At 46.5% G+C, this 17,950-nt stretch overlaps 1 protein-coding gene across 1 annotated transcript; it reads left to right on the top strand.

Moving 5' to 3' along the window:
* Window positions 1-16,061: 16,061 nt before the first annotated feature.
* Window positions 16,062-17,260, top strand: LOC139049531 (transcription factor Jun-like). Its single transcript, XM_070525067.1, has one exon. It carries the CDS (start codon window positions 16,208-16,210, stop codon window positions 17,045-17,047), a length of 840 nt encoding a protein of 279 aa, XP_070381168.1. The 5' UTR covers window positions 16,062-16,207; the 3' UTR covers window positions 17,048-17,260.
* The last annotated feature ends 690 nt before the right edge of the window (window positions 17,261-17,950 follow it).

Here is a 17,950-nt window from a genome sequence, read left to right as displayed (position 1 = left end):
ATAAATAATTTCTGTTGAGCACAAATTTCGCTCGTCTATCTCAGAAGCTTCAGTTGAAGCCTTCTGACGGTGAAAAAGACACAGGAGGGCCGCTTCTTAACGCAAGTCTTCGCAGACAAGTTCCTGAATCTGGTAAAGATCAGCAACAGCAAAGTCATTGAAAGAGTCACTGGAGTCTAAAAACAATACGTTGCTTGTCAGTTGTTACTGTTCCAAGTTTGCTGCTGCCTGTGTGCAGCACCCAAGTGTAAATCATCGTTAACCTTTTGTGATCCCAAGCACAAATCCACTTTACCACCAATCTGTTTCGAATCTATTTCATTAGTTTTAGGCACCGCAAGAAAAATGCACTCGAATGTGCAAATGCATTTATTTTTTTTCTCTGTTGTTGTCCATTACAGACCTTTAGTGGTACATTGAAACAGTAAGGTACCATTCAAAGTATTCCCCAGGGTGCAGTGTGGGGTGTCCTGTGCAGGTCTTGCAAAAAAAATTAGGTCTCTTTCCTGCCTCATTTCCTATTGTAATCACTGCAAAGAGCACTATGTTTGCTGTTTCCATTGGGGCTCCTGCACATGAAGTGAGCTCTACCGTCCAACCTTTGCTTACAGTCAACACCTGAAGAGGGACCTTCCTTTGGGAGGCGAGGGGGGGGGGGGGGGGGGGTTGAACCCTTATGTTGCTCGATGAGGTTCCTTAAATATATAGAGTATTGCAATGGCTTGAGTTCCAATTTCTTCAGCTGCGTTAGTCTAAGAAGCAGAAAGGTGTTTCCTGCAAAAAACTTCAGCAAGTCAGAAAAAAGGTTTTCACCACAATTTCACAGATTTTCGTGAAAACACGTAGCTCATGCCATAGTGGTCAGCTCAGGCGACGGCAGCCATGTTCTCCGTGTTGTGTTTCTGGTCGGTGTCATTGGTGCAATAATCAGATGAGGTTTCCTCTCGGTCAGATGGAGGTTTTTTCCCGGCCAGCAGAGAAAAAAAGAGCAGGAGGTAATGTTGCTTTTTGCCTTTTGTTTGCTTTGTATAGTCCTGTCAACTTAAGGAACATGGTAAAATAGAAGTTGAGTACACTTGTTTCACTGTCCAAAAAATAGCTCCTTATAACTTCAGGGAAAAAGAATGCATGCAGTTTAATATGCCTCAGTGGGTACCACTGAAAGCAGACCAGAACAGTCATTCCCTGATGGTGGTTTGCTTCTGACAACAGACTGCAAAGCATCAATAATGAGCATATGTATTCCTTAGAACGCATGTGATCAAAGCAAGCATTTAAAGGGCCCCTGAAATGGTCTGGACTGATTTTGTAAGCACGTAGGGTACAGCTAAAGTTAATCATTCACACCGCAATTTGTGTGAAGCGTTGCATATTAAGAGAGCTACGGACGATTACAAGTTACCCTCCTCCATAGCCATGCATTTTCTCCTCAACTCGTTCGCAGAGTGATCGGGGCTAAGCTCCGCTTTCACTGGCTCTGCGTCTTCATGGCATATTTGTGTCGTCTACTTCCGGTTCTCTAAGAGTGAGCGTGCGAAGCCTGTCGAACCTCTCCCTCAGCTGCTTGGCAGTCGACCCCAAGCGAGAGCTAATGAAACAGCGTACATTGCATGCATTCTGTCACAGCGCCGAATGTGTTTGGTATTCCGGTAACCACAGGCGAGCTGGGCGTTTCGACGGACGGCTGGATGCGTAAACTCAAGCTGATGAAGGAACTTTAGCGTAGACGTGCGTAAGCGGACTAATCAGTCGGCACAGTCCAGCCACCTGTTGGAGCACAGCTTAACCAGCCAAAAGAGCTAATATTGCCCTAACCAAGTGTAAAAAAATTTAAGCATTTACAAAAACGTGTGAATAATTATGCTCCTGCGAAAAATTTGCACCTGCAGCAAAGAAGAATACACTTCGTTACTGCTACTGTGTGTGGTTGAGTTCTGTGTCGCCCGGAGGCTGAACTGTGCAGACCACGTTTGCGCATCTGCTGATCCCGTGAAATGGCCAAATGGCAGGGTCACATGGCCAGGCCCTGTCCCCTTGCGCTTGCGTTTACCTGAATACCGGACTCTCGAAACGCTATTGTAGTGTAATCCTCCGGTGTAAAGCGACAGCTGCAAACGCACAAATCCTGGCGCCGATCGGATAGTGACAGTCCAATGCACGGCAGCCACTCCGCTCATCTGCTGCCTTGCAGAGGGACACAATGTCACAGCTTGACATATTGCCAGTTGCTATGTTTGCAGCCCACAACACAACAAAGGCGAATCATGGTGCTCATGGAAAGACTGAGACCGACACTGACCACGGAGCTCTCGTCAAAATGGAGCATGTTATAAGTAACACAAGCAGACAATGCTTGCTGTGTGCCAGAAGTGCTTGAGTGTAGTGTGAAATTGTTCTTGTGCATTCTCTTTCTGTTACTTTCTTTTTATATAAACAAATTAACTAGCATTCCAACTATTATGAACAACTTTTGTTCACCATAAAGTTGGAAAAATGATTGATGACGTGCCCTGGACAACAGCCAATCAGATAGCTCGCCCTACTAGCATCATTAGGGCAATTTACGTCAAATGGTTTGAGGCGGCTCAAAATTCAGCCGAGCGATGTACTGTGATCGGCAGCGATGTACATAGTTTAAACCTTTTAATAAATTACACGCTTTACGCAGAGCACTTAGATGTGTCAATTAATGATCAGGAGGCCCTACTCCTACGATTCAGCTTTAGGGCCCCTGGTTTCAGGGTCCCTTTAAGTAATGTGTGCTACTTAACCAGACAACCCTCCCCCATATCAGTGACCATGGTATTTTATGATTTTTATGGTTCACAGGTTGGCAGGTATACATTTATTACGAAGTACACTCAACAAATTAGACTACCTGTATTGATGCAGAGCGTAATATTATCAAGGAGTGCATAAAATGTTTCATACTCTAATTACTGTGGACTTCCTTTAAGACAAACCCAGTGAAATTGAATTTTCAGATACAGTAAAACCTAGTTAATATGTAGTTTGCAGGAAACGTGGATAAGGTATGCAGTAAGCGACGTACCAATTAATTGACAATGGCAGATGAGCAGCTACGGACTTACCAGCCCAAGAAACATTAATTCTCACTCAAACACACATGCAGGCAAGTTTTATTTGCGAGCAGGCAGCAAAAAGTTCTGTGATTTTCACTTGCTGCCATGGCGGCCTTGCAGTGACAATGGCATCTTCAAACTCGGGAAGGCCGCAAGCCAGTTTCTCCATCAGGCGCCACTTCTTTGCGAATGCCCTCATGACGGTCAACATACTCACCGTGTTGGATACGGAAAGGCCATGATCCACGTCGTCATCCATGACAACCATGTGGAAGCGCTAGAATCTATGGAAGTAGGAAACGTCATGGCTGCGATGTTTTGACATAACTATCGGTGGCGGCTGCAGTCCGGGAAAGATCCGTGTGTTGCAATTTTGCTATGTATGGTCTATGCGCATGACGTGTGATCAATTACGTGCTTGTACGTGTCAGAAAATGAAGTCGTCACAACACAGTAAACATTTGGCACGTGTTAAGTGACTACAGCTTAAGCGATGAGAAAAACGTGAACAAGGTGAATGCAGGAGCCAACGTTTCCACAAGTGGACTTGTCTTCTTCAAGGCCCGTCTTTTCTACAGCTTAAGCGGTCAGTCAATACATTGGGTAAATGGCAACAAGGTGGGGGATTCATCGAGACTGTGTTTAAATGGGTAAAGATTATTAAGTGGATACATATTAACGAGGTTTTATTGAATTAGGAATGATGTGTTAGGGTCCAGTTGGTTGCCACAGACCATATACAAAAAGAAGAAATCTGCATAACATGAATTGCTTATTTGGTTAAGCCAAACTTTCACAGCTGCCACTGGAGTGTGCTACTCTGTTAAGCAGGAGCTCAGCAGAATGCATTGACAAGCTAATTAATGCGTATAGTACATAATAAATCTTAACACAAACAGGACAATGCAAGAAGACTGGACAAGGCGCTCAGGTTGTCTACTTAAGTCTTGTCCTGTTTGCACAAAGGCTTATCATGGTACAGGGATAGCTCCTGGATAGGCAGACTTGGAGGTGGCGACCCTGCTAGCTATACAAGAAGGCAAATGGTGTTTCTGCAAAGAAAAACTGCTGCACAAGCATTAGTAACGAGGTGGAAACCTGCAGGGCCAACATCATAGCTTAAAGGCCGCCATAGGCAGTCACATTTGCTACGCGACTGCCCTCAACACGTGCAAGAGTGACAGAGGTTGATTAGTGACCTTGCCCGTCTCGACAGCTAATCGTTGTCGGAGAAAGTAATATTGAGCTCTCGGTGTGACTGAAGATCTAGCTCTAAGGCCATCCAGGTCTTACCATACTTGATATTATATACAAACAATAATTGATGAGGTTGTCGATGTGTGTCAGCATGCTGGTAATTAGGTAAGGACATTCTCCAGGGACCACAAGAATCAGATTCACACTTGAGGCAGGTTGCAGTGCCGGGAATGCTTTTGTGAGTTTTCTTCAACGCGAGGGTACCGCAAAACTTATGAGCAAGCTAGATGAAATGCCAGCTATTGTGACTGTATGCAAAGTCATACAGTGCCGACAAGCAACTCTTGCCTAGTTGTTTAAGACTACATGAAGCAGCACTTTGCATCATGCAGATAGTAGAGTAAATGTCTCTTCTAGTGCCAATCTTTTGGTTTTAATGGCATTTCGTTATTATTTTTTTGTCATTGATATTCGGGTGCTCCAGGAATAGAAGATTTTGGGTGCTGTGGACCACTTCTGTTAAGACAAGTTTTCGATAAAATGAACACATTTTCATGGTCTCTTCTAAGTTTATCTTAAAGGGAGTCCTAGTATGGAACTCTGGCATTGCTGTAGTTGAGCTATCAAAGAAGGATTGCCAGTGCCACATGAACTTTTCTAGTATTCATGCTTAAAACATTTTTGCAAATTAATTAATCTTTATCTGTCTTTATTGAAACGAATATCTAAGCAATCGTATTTTTTTTAAACTCAGGAAAGCAATTAAACTCTTGGCACACCTTTATTTTTCAATCAGTCAGTGCAACAGCAGAAATTTCAAGCCTGCCAAAGCCTCAAGGGCTTGAAAATCTCTGCCTTGCAGAAAGCAGGGAACTGCTATTTATGTACTAAGTAAAGTTCAACATAGATTAAGATCTTAATAACCCTTTCGTGTTGGTTTTTTTTAAAGGGGATGCACCCCCAGTGTGATCTTTCTTTTTTTGTCTCTCGAATAGTATACAGTGAACACAATGGCTTATTTTTGGTCATTCAGAAGGGAGAAGTGACATAGATAATGGCACGTGAATTCTAATTATGGTCCTCACTAGAGAGCAGAGAACGTACAGGTACATCAGTGACATAATGGGACAGAAACGCAGAATGATTGCAACTTGTTGCATACATAATGCGATATCTCGTTGAATATGATCAATTTGCGAAGTCACAAAATCATTTGAAGCCAGAAAAATAAGGTTTAGGTAAATCCATGTACTGTCTGTCATTCGTATTCTCGCAGAACCGCTATGCTTAACGTTCCCGTAGACACTGGGGTGAGATTTCTGTCTGCTACCTTCTGTAAGCAATTCTGTGAAAGCACAAAAGTGCTTTTTATCTTTTTGTTGTGCTCGATGAAATGCATTGCGGTCAAGTAAGCGGGATTTCCACTAACTTGGGAAACATAACACTTGCAGAAAGTGTTCCCAAAGTCTTCGGCTTCGTGAAATTCCACTAACAGGATTTCAGAAGCTGCGAATGAACGTCCTTGCCTCTAAACCTAAACGCCTGTAAAGGTGGCAGATGCATGGTATAGCAGTGAAGGTTTGTGTTCAGTGAGACAGTCATTGGAGATGTGGGGGAGGGTCAAAAGTTTATTGTACAATGTCCGCTGCACAGAATGTAAGACAAAGAATAAATATGCAGATCGTACGGACTGTGGGAATAAATGTTATGTGAAGCATTTTGCGGGTACCTGGCTATCTGGCATTGTATGGAGTTTCGCAAAGTGTTACCAGATGGCACAATGTGTCTGTGACACAAGTGTGTATGTAATGACAACAGCACAGCTGTTTGGCCCATCGCTTAACGGTCTATCTCAAATATGAGCAGTTATAGATGAAGTAAGGACATTTAGTTCTTACTCACCAGTACCCGCCGTGGTTGCTCAGTGGCTATGGTGTTGGGCTGCTGAGCACGAGGTCGCGGGATCGAATCCCGGCCACGGCGGCCGCATTTCGATGGGGGCGAAATGCGAAAACACCCGTGTGCTTAGATTTAGGTGCACGTTAAAGAACCCCAGGTGGTCAAAATTTCCGGAGTCCTCCACTATGGCGTGCCTCATAATCAGAAAGTGGTTTTGGCACGTAAAACCCCAAATATTATTATTACTCACCAGTGAACTGGCATTACATTCTGCTTTGTTGAGACCTGGGCTGAGCCCGAAGGATCTGCCATGGTGGCTTAGCGGTTACGGTGTTGCGCTGCTAAGCACAAGGTCACAGGATCGAATCCCGGCGGCAGCCGCCGCATTTCGATGGGGGCGAAATGCAAAAGCGCCCATGTCTCGTGCATTGGGGGCACCCCGTGCACACGGTCTCGTGCACCCGGAGGTCAGAATTAATCTAAGGCGTGCCTCATAATCAAATCGTGGTTTTGGTACGTAAAACTCCACCATTCATTCATTCATGACCCTGATGAAAGTGCAATGCCACACAGCATCTCAAAAACACTAGTTGCCATCAGGGAAAGATGAAGGAAACTGTCATGCTCTTGCTTTTATAAGAAAATTATTGCTATATGACATGACACATGCAAAAACTGTTTCAGAGCATTGGCTTGCACATGGGAAGGAGAGCACAGTGGTAAGGTTGTGATTCACTTGGGTTGCGCATGCATTTGTGGCCTAATGGATGGAATATCGAGCTATGGCAACGGTCAGCCAGGGTCCCCCATAGAAATGGGGGCCCCTGGTTAACACCACATCAATGGATGCAATTCCTTTTATTGAAGAGGCTCCAAACACTGCGATGAGAGAAATTTACCTACTGCAATTTATCCGGTAAGTGGCAAAGAAAGCCTCACATTAAAACAGCTTATTTATCTGTACTAAAGGTCACATCTTCAAGTCAATGGCCAGAGACCCGTCAGGTTCAGGGTTTGTGTTCTTCATCACTAATTGGCTCGTGGTGCTGCTATGCTTTTTTTGACAGGCTGAGAAGGCCAATATGATGAAATTTAACGGCTTCCAGAATACATACCTGGCAACTCTCTCAAATATTTTGTAACATTTACGAATATTTCCATAATGTTCTACAATTTTACTAATGTTGTGCAACATTCTACGAAAAATTGGTTCTGTTCTCCACAAAGTCTCGCTCACCAGTCTCCAAACATTCCATTGGAAGTCTTCCGATGGTGAAAAGGCACGAGGGCTTATACAAACAAGTTTCTGAGCAAACAAAACCGGCAACAGCAAAATTGCCAAACAAGTCACTGTGATATAAACAGTGTTCTCGTCAGGATCTACTGTTTTAATGCTGCTTATGTGCTGCATCAAAGGTAAATCATTGTTAATGATGGGCGTATGTGTTAGAAGGTGTGTGCTCAGAACATTTTTTTTCAAATGTGTGCTCCCTCCCCCATCCATATCATTGGGATATTATGAATTTTCAAATTCACTGGTTGGAAGGTAAAAGGATAAACACCCCAGATGTCCTAACAAAATTTGCGAGGCATAGCCAGAAATTAAATTCCAAGGATTCTATAAAGAATTTCATCTAACTTTTGATATTCAGCTGTTGCAACAACCTTTTCAACTCAATCTTCTTGTGTCTTAATAGGAAATATTAACCACCTTCATCAACTGTGCTTTGTTGCTGGTGGCAAAAATGACACAACAGCCTGCTCTATTATAGTCTGTCTTGTGTAACAATGCAAGTTGAGCCTCGATATATCATATCAGATAAAGTTCATTTAAAATTTGCAATATTTTTCACCAATATCAGTGGGTATGCATGTAATGAATACAAAAGGTATCTTCAATGTCAGATGTAAGTTTACTATAACAAAACTGGACACTTCATTTTCCATTCTTTTGGCCATTTATCACTGTCTTCAACACTCGCACTCCCAACGTTACTAGATGATCTTCTAGTAAGCTCATACAGTAGCATTGACAACACTGCCATTATTGCTGTCATTATTAGAGCTGCGGGAATCGCAGAAGTCTTTATTTATGATGTTTTTTTTTTGTAGCCGTAGCTTCCTTATTACTGTGGTACCTCTCCAAAGACATTCACTAGTGTTGGAATTGAGTTGGTGTCGACCATCATATTGCCTATGATGGTCAGATAATGTGCAGTGTGCAACATACCAAGCCAGCCTGAAATCCGATCAGCCAAACAAGCATCACTACACCCCCTTTGCTGGTACCAGAATGCTCAACTTTTCGAACTCAAATTTTTCGTAACATTTTCAATTCCTCTGGCTTCCCAATGCCTGTGGTGCCCTGTTGCTTGCTTTCTTTATTGCAGCGAGTATAACCATTGAGACATTGAGGCTTCTGTGTATAAGTAATATAAAGTTGTTAATGCGAACAGCATTCTTCGCCTACTTAAGCCATCTTGAGCCTATCTGTATCTATCCATCTAGCCTTTCATGCTGACGCAGTGGAATAAGTTGTCTACGTGCTTGGGCCACTACATATGTGCTCCTGGTTGTGATGCTGTCATGGTCCTCTCATCAGCGTCATTCCAGCTTCGTATCTTACTCTAATCACGATGTCGTCGTCATTCTACTCTAATCCAGTGACCCAAGTTGTCCAAGTATGGGCTCGTGATTGTGATGCTGTCGTGGTCGTTGTAGTTTCGTCTTGATTCCAGCTTCGTCATTCAACTCTCTTCATAATTTCGTCGTCATACAGTCATCATGCCTCCCTTCTTTCACCACCATCGTGATGCTGTTGTAGTCATGCAATTGTCATCATTCTAGCTTCGTGATCTTACTCTCGTCATGCTGTCATCGTAAGTCACGCCTTCTGCCCCGACTCAGTCGCCCAAGTTGTCTAATAGCTTGCCATTAAGTATGGGCACGTGGTCGTTGCATCGTTTTGATTCAAGTTTTGTCATCTGACTCTCATCATGCTGTCGTTGTCACACCATCGTAGTCACATGATCATTTTATAATTGTCATCACTTCAGTAATATCATGCCACTTTCATCAAGCCATCGTCATCATACCGCCTTCGTCATTCCATTGACGGCAATCTTTCTTTGTCATTCTATTATAATTATACTGTTGTCATTGTGAGACAGTCGCAATCATGCCTTGATGTCAGATCGTCATCATTCCATCATGTTGTGCCATTGTCATCAAACCAGCTTCATCATCTGACACTCATCATGCCATGTCCTCCTGCTATCTTAGTCATACAGGTTTCGTAATACAATGAATGTTACACCATTGTCATCATACACTCATCACCATCCCATTGTCCTCATACGGTTGTCATGCCATCCTTGTAATCATGTCGTCATATAATTTCAGCATCCTATTCTCATCATGCCATCGTCGTGAGCCATTGTCATCACACAGTCGTCATAATACAGTTTTCTTCATTCCGTCATCGTCATACCACCTTTGTCGATCCATCGACGTCATTCCTCGTTCGTCATCATATTGTAATCATGTCATTGCCATTCAATCGTTATTATGCTGCCGTTGTCATGGAGCCACCATCGCAACATCTTCGTCATTCCAGCTTCTTCCTCTGGTTCTCGTAATACCATTGTAATCACGCCATCATTGCCATATAGTCATCTCATTGTCTTCGTGTCATTGTCGTCATGCTCTTGTGATTACACCATCACATAATGTATTAATCGACATCTCATTGTCATCATGCTGTCATAATTGATCTCATTGTCATCATGCTGTCATAATTGTACTCCTTTGTTGTTCTATAGAAATCATTCTTCCTTTGCCATTCCATCGTCACTGTGTTGGGGTCATGCAATCATCGTCATGACGCCATACTCGTGGGCTAACTTTTGAAATGACAGCCTTACCAAAGTGGGATGATATCGGAGTACGTATAACGTAGCCAAAGCAACTAAGCTCTCACAATCAACACTAAACACGTAAATAAACGTGGCTTCAGGAATACAGTCTGTCGTTATATCGCTCGAATACTATTTGCATTACCGTCAATAGTCGTCGAGAGATGAGTTCCGACATTTTTTTACATAAGTTGAAAGTGTATGTGATGTTTTATAACTATGGCCTTAAGGGCACTCACCTAGAAAAAAAAAATTCAGTGGAGATTTAGCAGTAAATTCGAGAGAAAGGCATTAGCATTAGGTCGCACCTCTTTGATGTCCCGGATCCATGATATAAACCAGGTTCACTACATTGCCAAGTGTTATTCAGGAGCTCACTCGACACATGTCCTGACTCTTCGAGGCTCAAATTGAAGGTGGTCTGCTGCAGACCACCGTCAGTTGCAATATATATATATATATATATATATATATATATATATATATATATGTGTTGTTATGATGGGGTGCGTTTATTCAAAGATGAATTGATGAAAAGGGGCCGCGCCGACATTGAGCTGCTGAAAAGACAAGCGCATTTCATTCTCATCTTCCTCCGTCCTTCCTGTAGCTTTAGCATAACACTCCTCCCTTCACAGACGAAACCCGCTGGCCGAGTAACTATTACGTACACTCGGAGTCACGGGGATGACAGCATTTCAGGCAGGCAATGTGAACAAGCTGCGTCTTCTTAGACCGGTAGCCATTAGAGACGAGACAAGCAATTGGATAGGTGGCATCACTTAGGCAATTGGTGATGACGAAAGGCCCAGTGTAACGAGTCAGAAAGTTCTGGCACAGGCTGAGTTTGCGAAGTGGTGTTCAAAGCCCTGCTATGTCCCCTTTGTCGTATGACACATTCTTGTGGCGTGAATCGTAGCTGATCTTGGAGCGGTCCTGGGATGCCAACAAACGCAGTTGAGCTATGCAGCGTGCTTCATCAGTATGGCAGAGACTCTGGGCAATAGAAGAGTCCGCATGAGGAGTAAAAGGTAGAATGGCGTCAAGGAAGCTGCGGAGTGGTCTGACATAAAGAAGATAGAAAGGACTGTAGCCGGTAGTTATATGATTTGCAGTGTTGTAGGCGTATGTGATAAAAAGCAAGATATCATCCCAATTTTTGTGCCTGGAATCGACGTACATTGAAAACATATTGGTCAAATTTAGTTGTGTTAGTGCGCTCGACGAGACGATTTGTTTGCAGGTGATATGGGGTCTTAGCACATGACCGGGGTAGTTGAAGTATGGGAGAGGCCTTTGCCCTGCAGTGGGTGTAGCCAGGCAGATGATGATGATGATATGGAGTTGTGTGGTGAAACTGGCAAGCACAGAGACGCAACAGCTCTTCGACTACGTCGGCCACGAACTGGCGACCACGATCACTCACAATAACACGAGGGGGTCCATGATGCAGTATAACGCAGGTCAGGAGGACGCTCGAAACATCAAGAGCCGTGGCCGTTGGCATCTCTGTGGTTTCAGCATAACGCATCAGATGGTCGACGAAGACTATAATCCAACGGTTGTCGTTTGTTCAGCACGGAAATGGGCCGAGGTCTACTACAACCATTTCGAAAGGAGACGATGGTGGCTCCACAGAATGAAGGAGTCCAACTGGAGCAGTATTAGGGCACTTGAATTGCTGGCACTTGTTACAATTGGCCACATACTTTTCTATATCCCGTCACATACTAGTCCAGTAGAATTGGTCCTGAATGCGGTGGTATGTTCTGGTGAAACCTAGGTGCCCAGCAGTCGAATCGTCATGCATAGCACGGAACACGTGGGTTCTCAAATTCTTTGGGACCACTAAGAGGAGGCAGATGCCATCAGCCGCACAATTCTTGTAGAGCAGGCCATCTTAGATGACAAAACCATTTTTACCTGCTGGTTGAGCAGCTGAGGCGAAGAGGGCATGCAGGCTGCGGTCGTTACGCTGCTCTTCCTGAAAAGCGGCCAGGTCGAAAAAAAGATTGTCGTCGATGGCAGCCAGAAACTCGTCGAAATTGTTGGTGTCACATGCACTTGTTGGTAGAAGGAGCCTCGAAAGATAGTCAGCGTCCACATGATGTCAGCCACTCTTGTAACAGATTGCGAAGTCAAATTCCTGCAAACATAGTGCCGATCGAGCAAGGCGGCCAGACGGGTCGTGGAGACCAACCAACCAACACAGTGAATGGTGATCGGTAACAATCGTGAGGTGGTGCCCGTAGAGATATGGGCGGAACTTCTGAACTGCAAATATGACAGTGTAATTCTGTTCCACCTTGCTCAACGAGCAGCTGGCGTAGGCAATGGTATGCTCGGCCTCACCACATTGCTGGATGAGGATGGTGCCGAGGCCCATTCCACTCGTGTCGGTCTGCAATTCTGTTGTGGCAGAGTGGTCAAAATGGCGAAGTACGGGCCTGGAAGAGAGCAGGATCTTCATTTGACGAAACGAGGAATCGCAATATGCTGTCTAGGTGAAAGGGTTATCCTTGCGCAGCAATGATGTCAGAGGGTAGGCAGTACCGGCAAAGTTGGGCTCAAAATGTCGGAAGTACGGGTAAAGACCCAAGAAGCTCCTCAGCTCGCGTTGTGACTGCGGTTGTTTAAAGCCGCTAACTGCAGCACCCTTCTGTGGGTTTGGTCGCACCCCTGCTTGTCCACTAGATGACCAAGTACTAGCGCCTCTTGTTGGCCAAAGTGATATTTCTTGGAGTTGAGGGTAAGGGCAGCTTGCTCAAGGCACGTCAGAACAACGTCCGGTCAATGGTTGTGCTCTGCAAAAGTGCGGCTAAAAATGATGTCGTCGTCTAGATAACATAAACAAACCTCCCATTTGAGGCCGTGCAGTACCGTGTCCATAAACATTTGAAATGTTGCAGGCACATTGCACAAACCAAACGGCATGACGTTGAGAGAGAGATAATGTTGAAAAGTATGTCTCAGGGTGGTTATACCGTGGCTTTGAAATGTGCTTATGCAATGCACAAACAAAAAACACAAATTTTATGGAAGCACGATTACAGAAACGTGATTAGCTCAACTTACATACGTGTCAGTCTCAATGCACAAAACTACCAATGTTTTATGCACATCATGAATCAAAGATAACACAGTAGCCTTGCACACATTCTTTTTTACTATGTAACTGTCATTCAATTTGCAAGATTGCAATGCATATGTACAAATAACTAAGGCTATTCACAGCGATTCTACTGGCAGTACATTAAACATGGCAATTATATCCAAAAGTGTGCAGAAGGCCCCAACATGTTCGTGCAATGCACACAATACGTATGCGCCCCCCCCCCCTCCATAATGTACAGTCAACGGCAAAGGTTTACGGGACGCGGTTTCCCCTTCAAATGTGAATTCCTGTGCTGTTAAGGCATGACACTTCGTATTTAATGAATCACTGTGTAGGTGGCGAAGGCTGCTACATGCTTGAACATTTAATTCGAGGCCGTGTGAGCACGCTTCGCGAGAATTCAGCTGTTTGGCAGATCCTGCGTCCCGTAAACTTTTGCGGTTGACTGTACCCCACTGACGTACAAGGGCTGTCTGCAGGACATGTGTAAAGCGCGGCCTGACATGCAATGGACGTCCACTGTACGTATTGAGCACATGGCACTCGAGGTCTGTAGGATATCGACCGGACGTGCGGGCGGTCATAGGCTTATCTCTGTTGCAGAGCATGATCGAATTGTCATTTCTGCACAAATACTGCAGGTAATTGCTGTTTTCATTTAGCGATAACAGCGCCTGTGAATCTCGCGCGATACGCTACAGCTCTGGAATGTTAATTGACAAGGGAAGCCTGCAATACTAACTTTCCGCGGAGAGAAAAGTAAAAGAGAAAATGAACAAGAATAATTAAGAAAAAAAAATGAGCAACACCTGCTAGTCATCCAGGAATCCTTGCAACAGCAGGGACAGCCGCCCATCGCTCAACGAACGCTGCGTCGGCTACTGCGCATTGTTCTTTTCCGATAAACAGGCTCGTGATCGCAACTCGCGAGTTTCGGATCAGGTGTTGAACGTCGATTCCAGAGACCGTCGGTGTTGTGGACAATTCGATATCCGAGACAGTCGTGGAATGCGTGGCTTTGGTTATCTTCAAGGAGGGGTACTGCTGGTCATGGACATTTTCAAGATTATTTATAAAAACAAAACATCGCTTGTCTCGCCCCCACTTTCCTGCGTTCTTTCTTGTAGACCTAGCGGTTTTTCCCGTATTCACTTTCTTTGATCTGCCGCCTGTGCCCTTTCCATAACATCATTTTGTTTCCATCCCTGTCCGTTTCCCATGAAGATGCGCGCGTTCAAGAAATATTGTTGCGGGCAGAATTAAGCCCTTCGCGACAAACTTCCCGGTCAGCACCACCTTCCCCCGAGTTGTTCGGCCGTCGTTTTCCTTTTCTTGGCACCACCAGCACCACTTAGTAGACATGTATGCGGGTGCTTCGCACAACTTGGCTAGCTGCCCTGTTCCGGCACGGAACGCAACCCCGTGAACCTGCGCATGACCGTTCAAGCGCCGTAGATCTATACATTGTGGAGCCTTTACTTCCTGGTTGCTTTTATGCGAAGCATATTACGAGGGCTCAACCCAGCTCCTCAGGCGCGGCGGTGACCATGAAATCACGTGACACCGTGACGTCACGACAGAGGAGAAGTGGCTTTGGCTCAACTCTTGCAAGACGGGCTGGGTGGGAATCGAACCAGGGTCTCCGGAGTGTGGGACGGAGACGCTACCACTGAGCCACGAGTACAACGCTTCAAAGCGGTACAAAAGCGCCTCTAGTGAATGCGGTGTTGCCTTAGAAACGCGCTGTTTCTAAGGCGTGCGTCTCTTGCTCAGGCGCACATTTCGTTGCCGCGCCGAACGCTGCTTTGCTCGACGCTCACCGCGTCCAATGCGGGGCGCGTAGTCGCTGCCCTGTAGCCCATTGTCTTACACCCCTTGGCGGGTCGACGGGAACGCTGTCGCGTTCCACTCTTGAAGGCGAAGAAGTAATGCATGAGTTGTTTCTTCGTCTAGCCGAACCAAATATAGCCAAGCAACAGCAGTTCACCAGGCTAAACAGTGGTTCAACAACTAAAATAAAGGCTAGTATGCTTCGCATCCTGGGCTTAACCTTACCTAAGCCACAGCCATTTTTTTTGACAAGCTTTCGTACGAACCAAATTCTATGACAGCACGGTTTGGCGCCCGTCTGCCCAGCGGGGCATGCCGACCGAGTACCTGTACCAAGCTCGTTGGTGTACGCGCGAACCAACTTGAGCGCATTCGTATGCCGTAGTACTGGCAGTACTGGTCGTACCGGCCGCAGAAGCAAGGGCGAATCGAGCATAAACACTGCAGGGAGTATGACGTGATCGCTAATTTCGAACCGGAAAAAAGGCGCCCGTTCCTACCCACGCAGAGAGACAAATCGCTAAAAATGAAACGGTGTTACTTAGTGGAACCATTATTATTGCCACGTTGCTATTTCGTACTTCTGTCGTCTCAAACAGAAAAGCGCTGCTAACACAAGCGATAAAACACTGAAACGAAGTTTGTATGTTTACATTCATAGGTTCAAGCACTTCATTCACACTGCTTAGAATATTTGAGAAATTCAGTGCTCTTGAATTTATGTTTTCACATATATAAAGTTTTTTCTTGTTTCACATATGTGTGTGCAGTTTTGACCACAAGTGATTACAGCGCCAGAATAAAAATTTCACCCCACGCTTTTCCCTTCGCGCACCCACTGAGGTAGGACAAAACAACTCTCATCGTTCCCCATTTCCGCTCTTCCTGGAAACAACCAAGAACGTGACGACACGGATCACGTGAACAGTATGACATCATGCTTAGCGAATCACATTGCCTCTACATGATGTCAGACGGAAGTGACGTTTCCGAACGCATCTCGGTGAGTCACCAGTTTATAAAGGCGATGTGGGGGGGAATTTGCGCGTGACTCACACCCGTGTCGGTCCGAGCAGCAGCGCAGTGTCCGTGTTGTTTTCAGGGTGCACGAGCAAAGCGCGGCCCGCTGGAAGAAGTTGTGCGCGCAACGAGGGGCGCGGCCGACCGCGATGGAGACCACTTTCTACGAGGACAGTAGCGGAGGCAACAGCGCGCGCCCAACGATGCATCAGCCAGCACAGCAACAGCAGCAGCAGCAGCTGTCGAGGCGCGAGGAGTTGAGTTCGCGCAAGCGGAGCATGACCCTGGACTTGAACAGCGCGGGGAGACCCGAGCGCAGCAAGCAGGCCCGTTGCTCGGGCCTGCTCACCTCTCCGGACCTGAACATGCTGCAGCTGGCGTCGCCGGAGCTCGAGCGGCTCATCATCGCTCACAACGGACTGGTGACCACGCCGACGCCGACACCGACCACGCTGTTCTCGCGGACCGCCACCGAGGAACAGGAGCAGTACGCGCGCGGTTTCGTCGACGCGCTCGCTCAGCTTCACCAGCAGCAGCAAGCGCCTCAACAACAGCCACCTGCGCTCCAGCAGCACACCACGTCGGGCCCCGACATGTCCGACTCGGGCGCCTCGACCTCCAACGACAGTTTCATCCTGCCTTCGTCGTCCGAGCACTCGGCAGCGGGCGGCGACGTGAAAGACGAGCCCCAGACGGTGCCTCGGCTGGGCGCCACGCCGCCGCTGTCGCCCATCGACATGCGCGACCAAGAGAGGATTAAGCTGGAACGGAAGAGGTTGAGGAACCGAATCGCGGCATCAAAGTGCCGTAAGCGAAAGCTCGAGCGCATCTCGCGGCTCGAGGAGAAAGTGAACGCGCTCAAGAGCGAGAACGCCGAGCTTGGCTCCATGGTGAGCCTGCTTCGCGACCAGGTGTGCCGGCTCAAGCAGGAGGTGATGACGCACGTCAAGCAGGGCTGTCAGATCATGGTGTCGTCGTACGCGCCCTAGGACGCGCGCGTACTTGGACCCGGACTTGAGAGACTCGGTGTTCGCGCTGTGTGTACATACATGGACTGATGAATCTCGCTATCGCCCCTCCTTCATCGTCACCACCACCGCCCCGAACAACCACCGATCGAGAGCTTGGACGCTTCGTGTGCCGCCTGCGAAACGGTGCGCGTTTCGGGCGTTGTCCAATAAAACGCCATTGTGTAAAGCGAAGTGGTTGTCGCCCCCGCTCCTTGTTTTTTCCCCTCCGTCGGCTGCCGCCGCCGCTTTCGGAGCCATGTGACGCGAGCGCGGCTTGGCTTTCTCTTTGTGCCGCGCTCGGCCCTGCGTCGTTTGTGTGTTCGCTGCGCCGCACGCCCCAAGGTCGCGCGGTTTCGCCTGTTTTTGCTCTTTGTGTCGCGCGAGTGCGAACGTGCGCAGCGCGCGCGACCCGTTGCGTCTTGCGAAACGATTGAAAGGGGGGAGAGGGAGGAGCCTCTCTGTGTGCAATTGGTTTCGTTTGTACATCGCGGTTTGCTGAATTCTGCGAATTAGCGGGGCCACGGGATTGCGAAAGTAGCCCTGCCGTTCTCGTAATGCCGGTGCCTCCCGAGGCAACACGTACACAGTACATTTAGTACAGGCCGCGCAGAGTCTATAATATTTTGCTCGAACTTCCGCTGTGATGTGTTTATGAGGGGCGTGGTTTAGCGTCCGCGGTGCCATTAGCTCGTATGGATACGATACAATGGTCCGTGTGTTTCGGGGATACGTAAGTAAAATTACACTGGGGCTCAAAACGCTGACTTTTGGAAATTTTGCGCCAGGATCGGGGAATTGACATCATTCCGGCGCTTTCTCTAGTGCTTATCACCACCTTATAGTTTACTTAACTGCGATTTCTCGTACGTAGGGGCATGCTTA

This window comes from Dermacentor albipictus, chromosome 9 (genome assembly GCF_038994185.2).
Source record: "Dermacentor albipictus isolate Rhodes 1998 colony chromosome 9, USDA_Dalb.pri_finalv2, whole genome shotgun sequence".
Lineage (NCBI taxonomy): Eukaryota > Metazoa > Arthropoda > Arachnida > Ixodida > Ixodidae > Dermacentor > Dermacentor albipictus.
The sequence above is the reverse complement of the archived record's forward strand: the minus strand, read 5'-3'. Positions and strand labels throughout refer to the sequence as shown.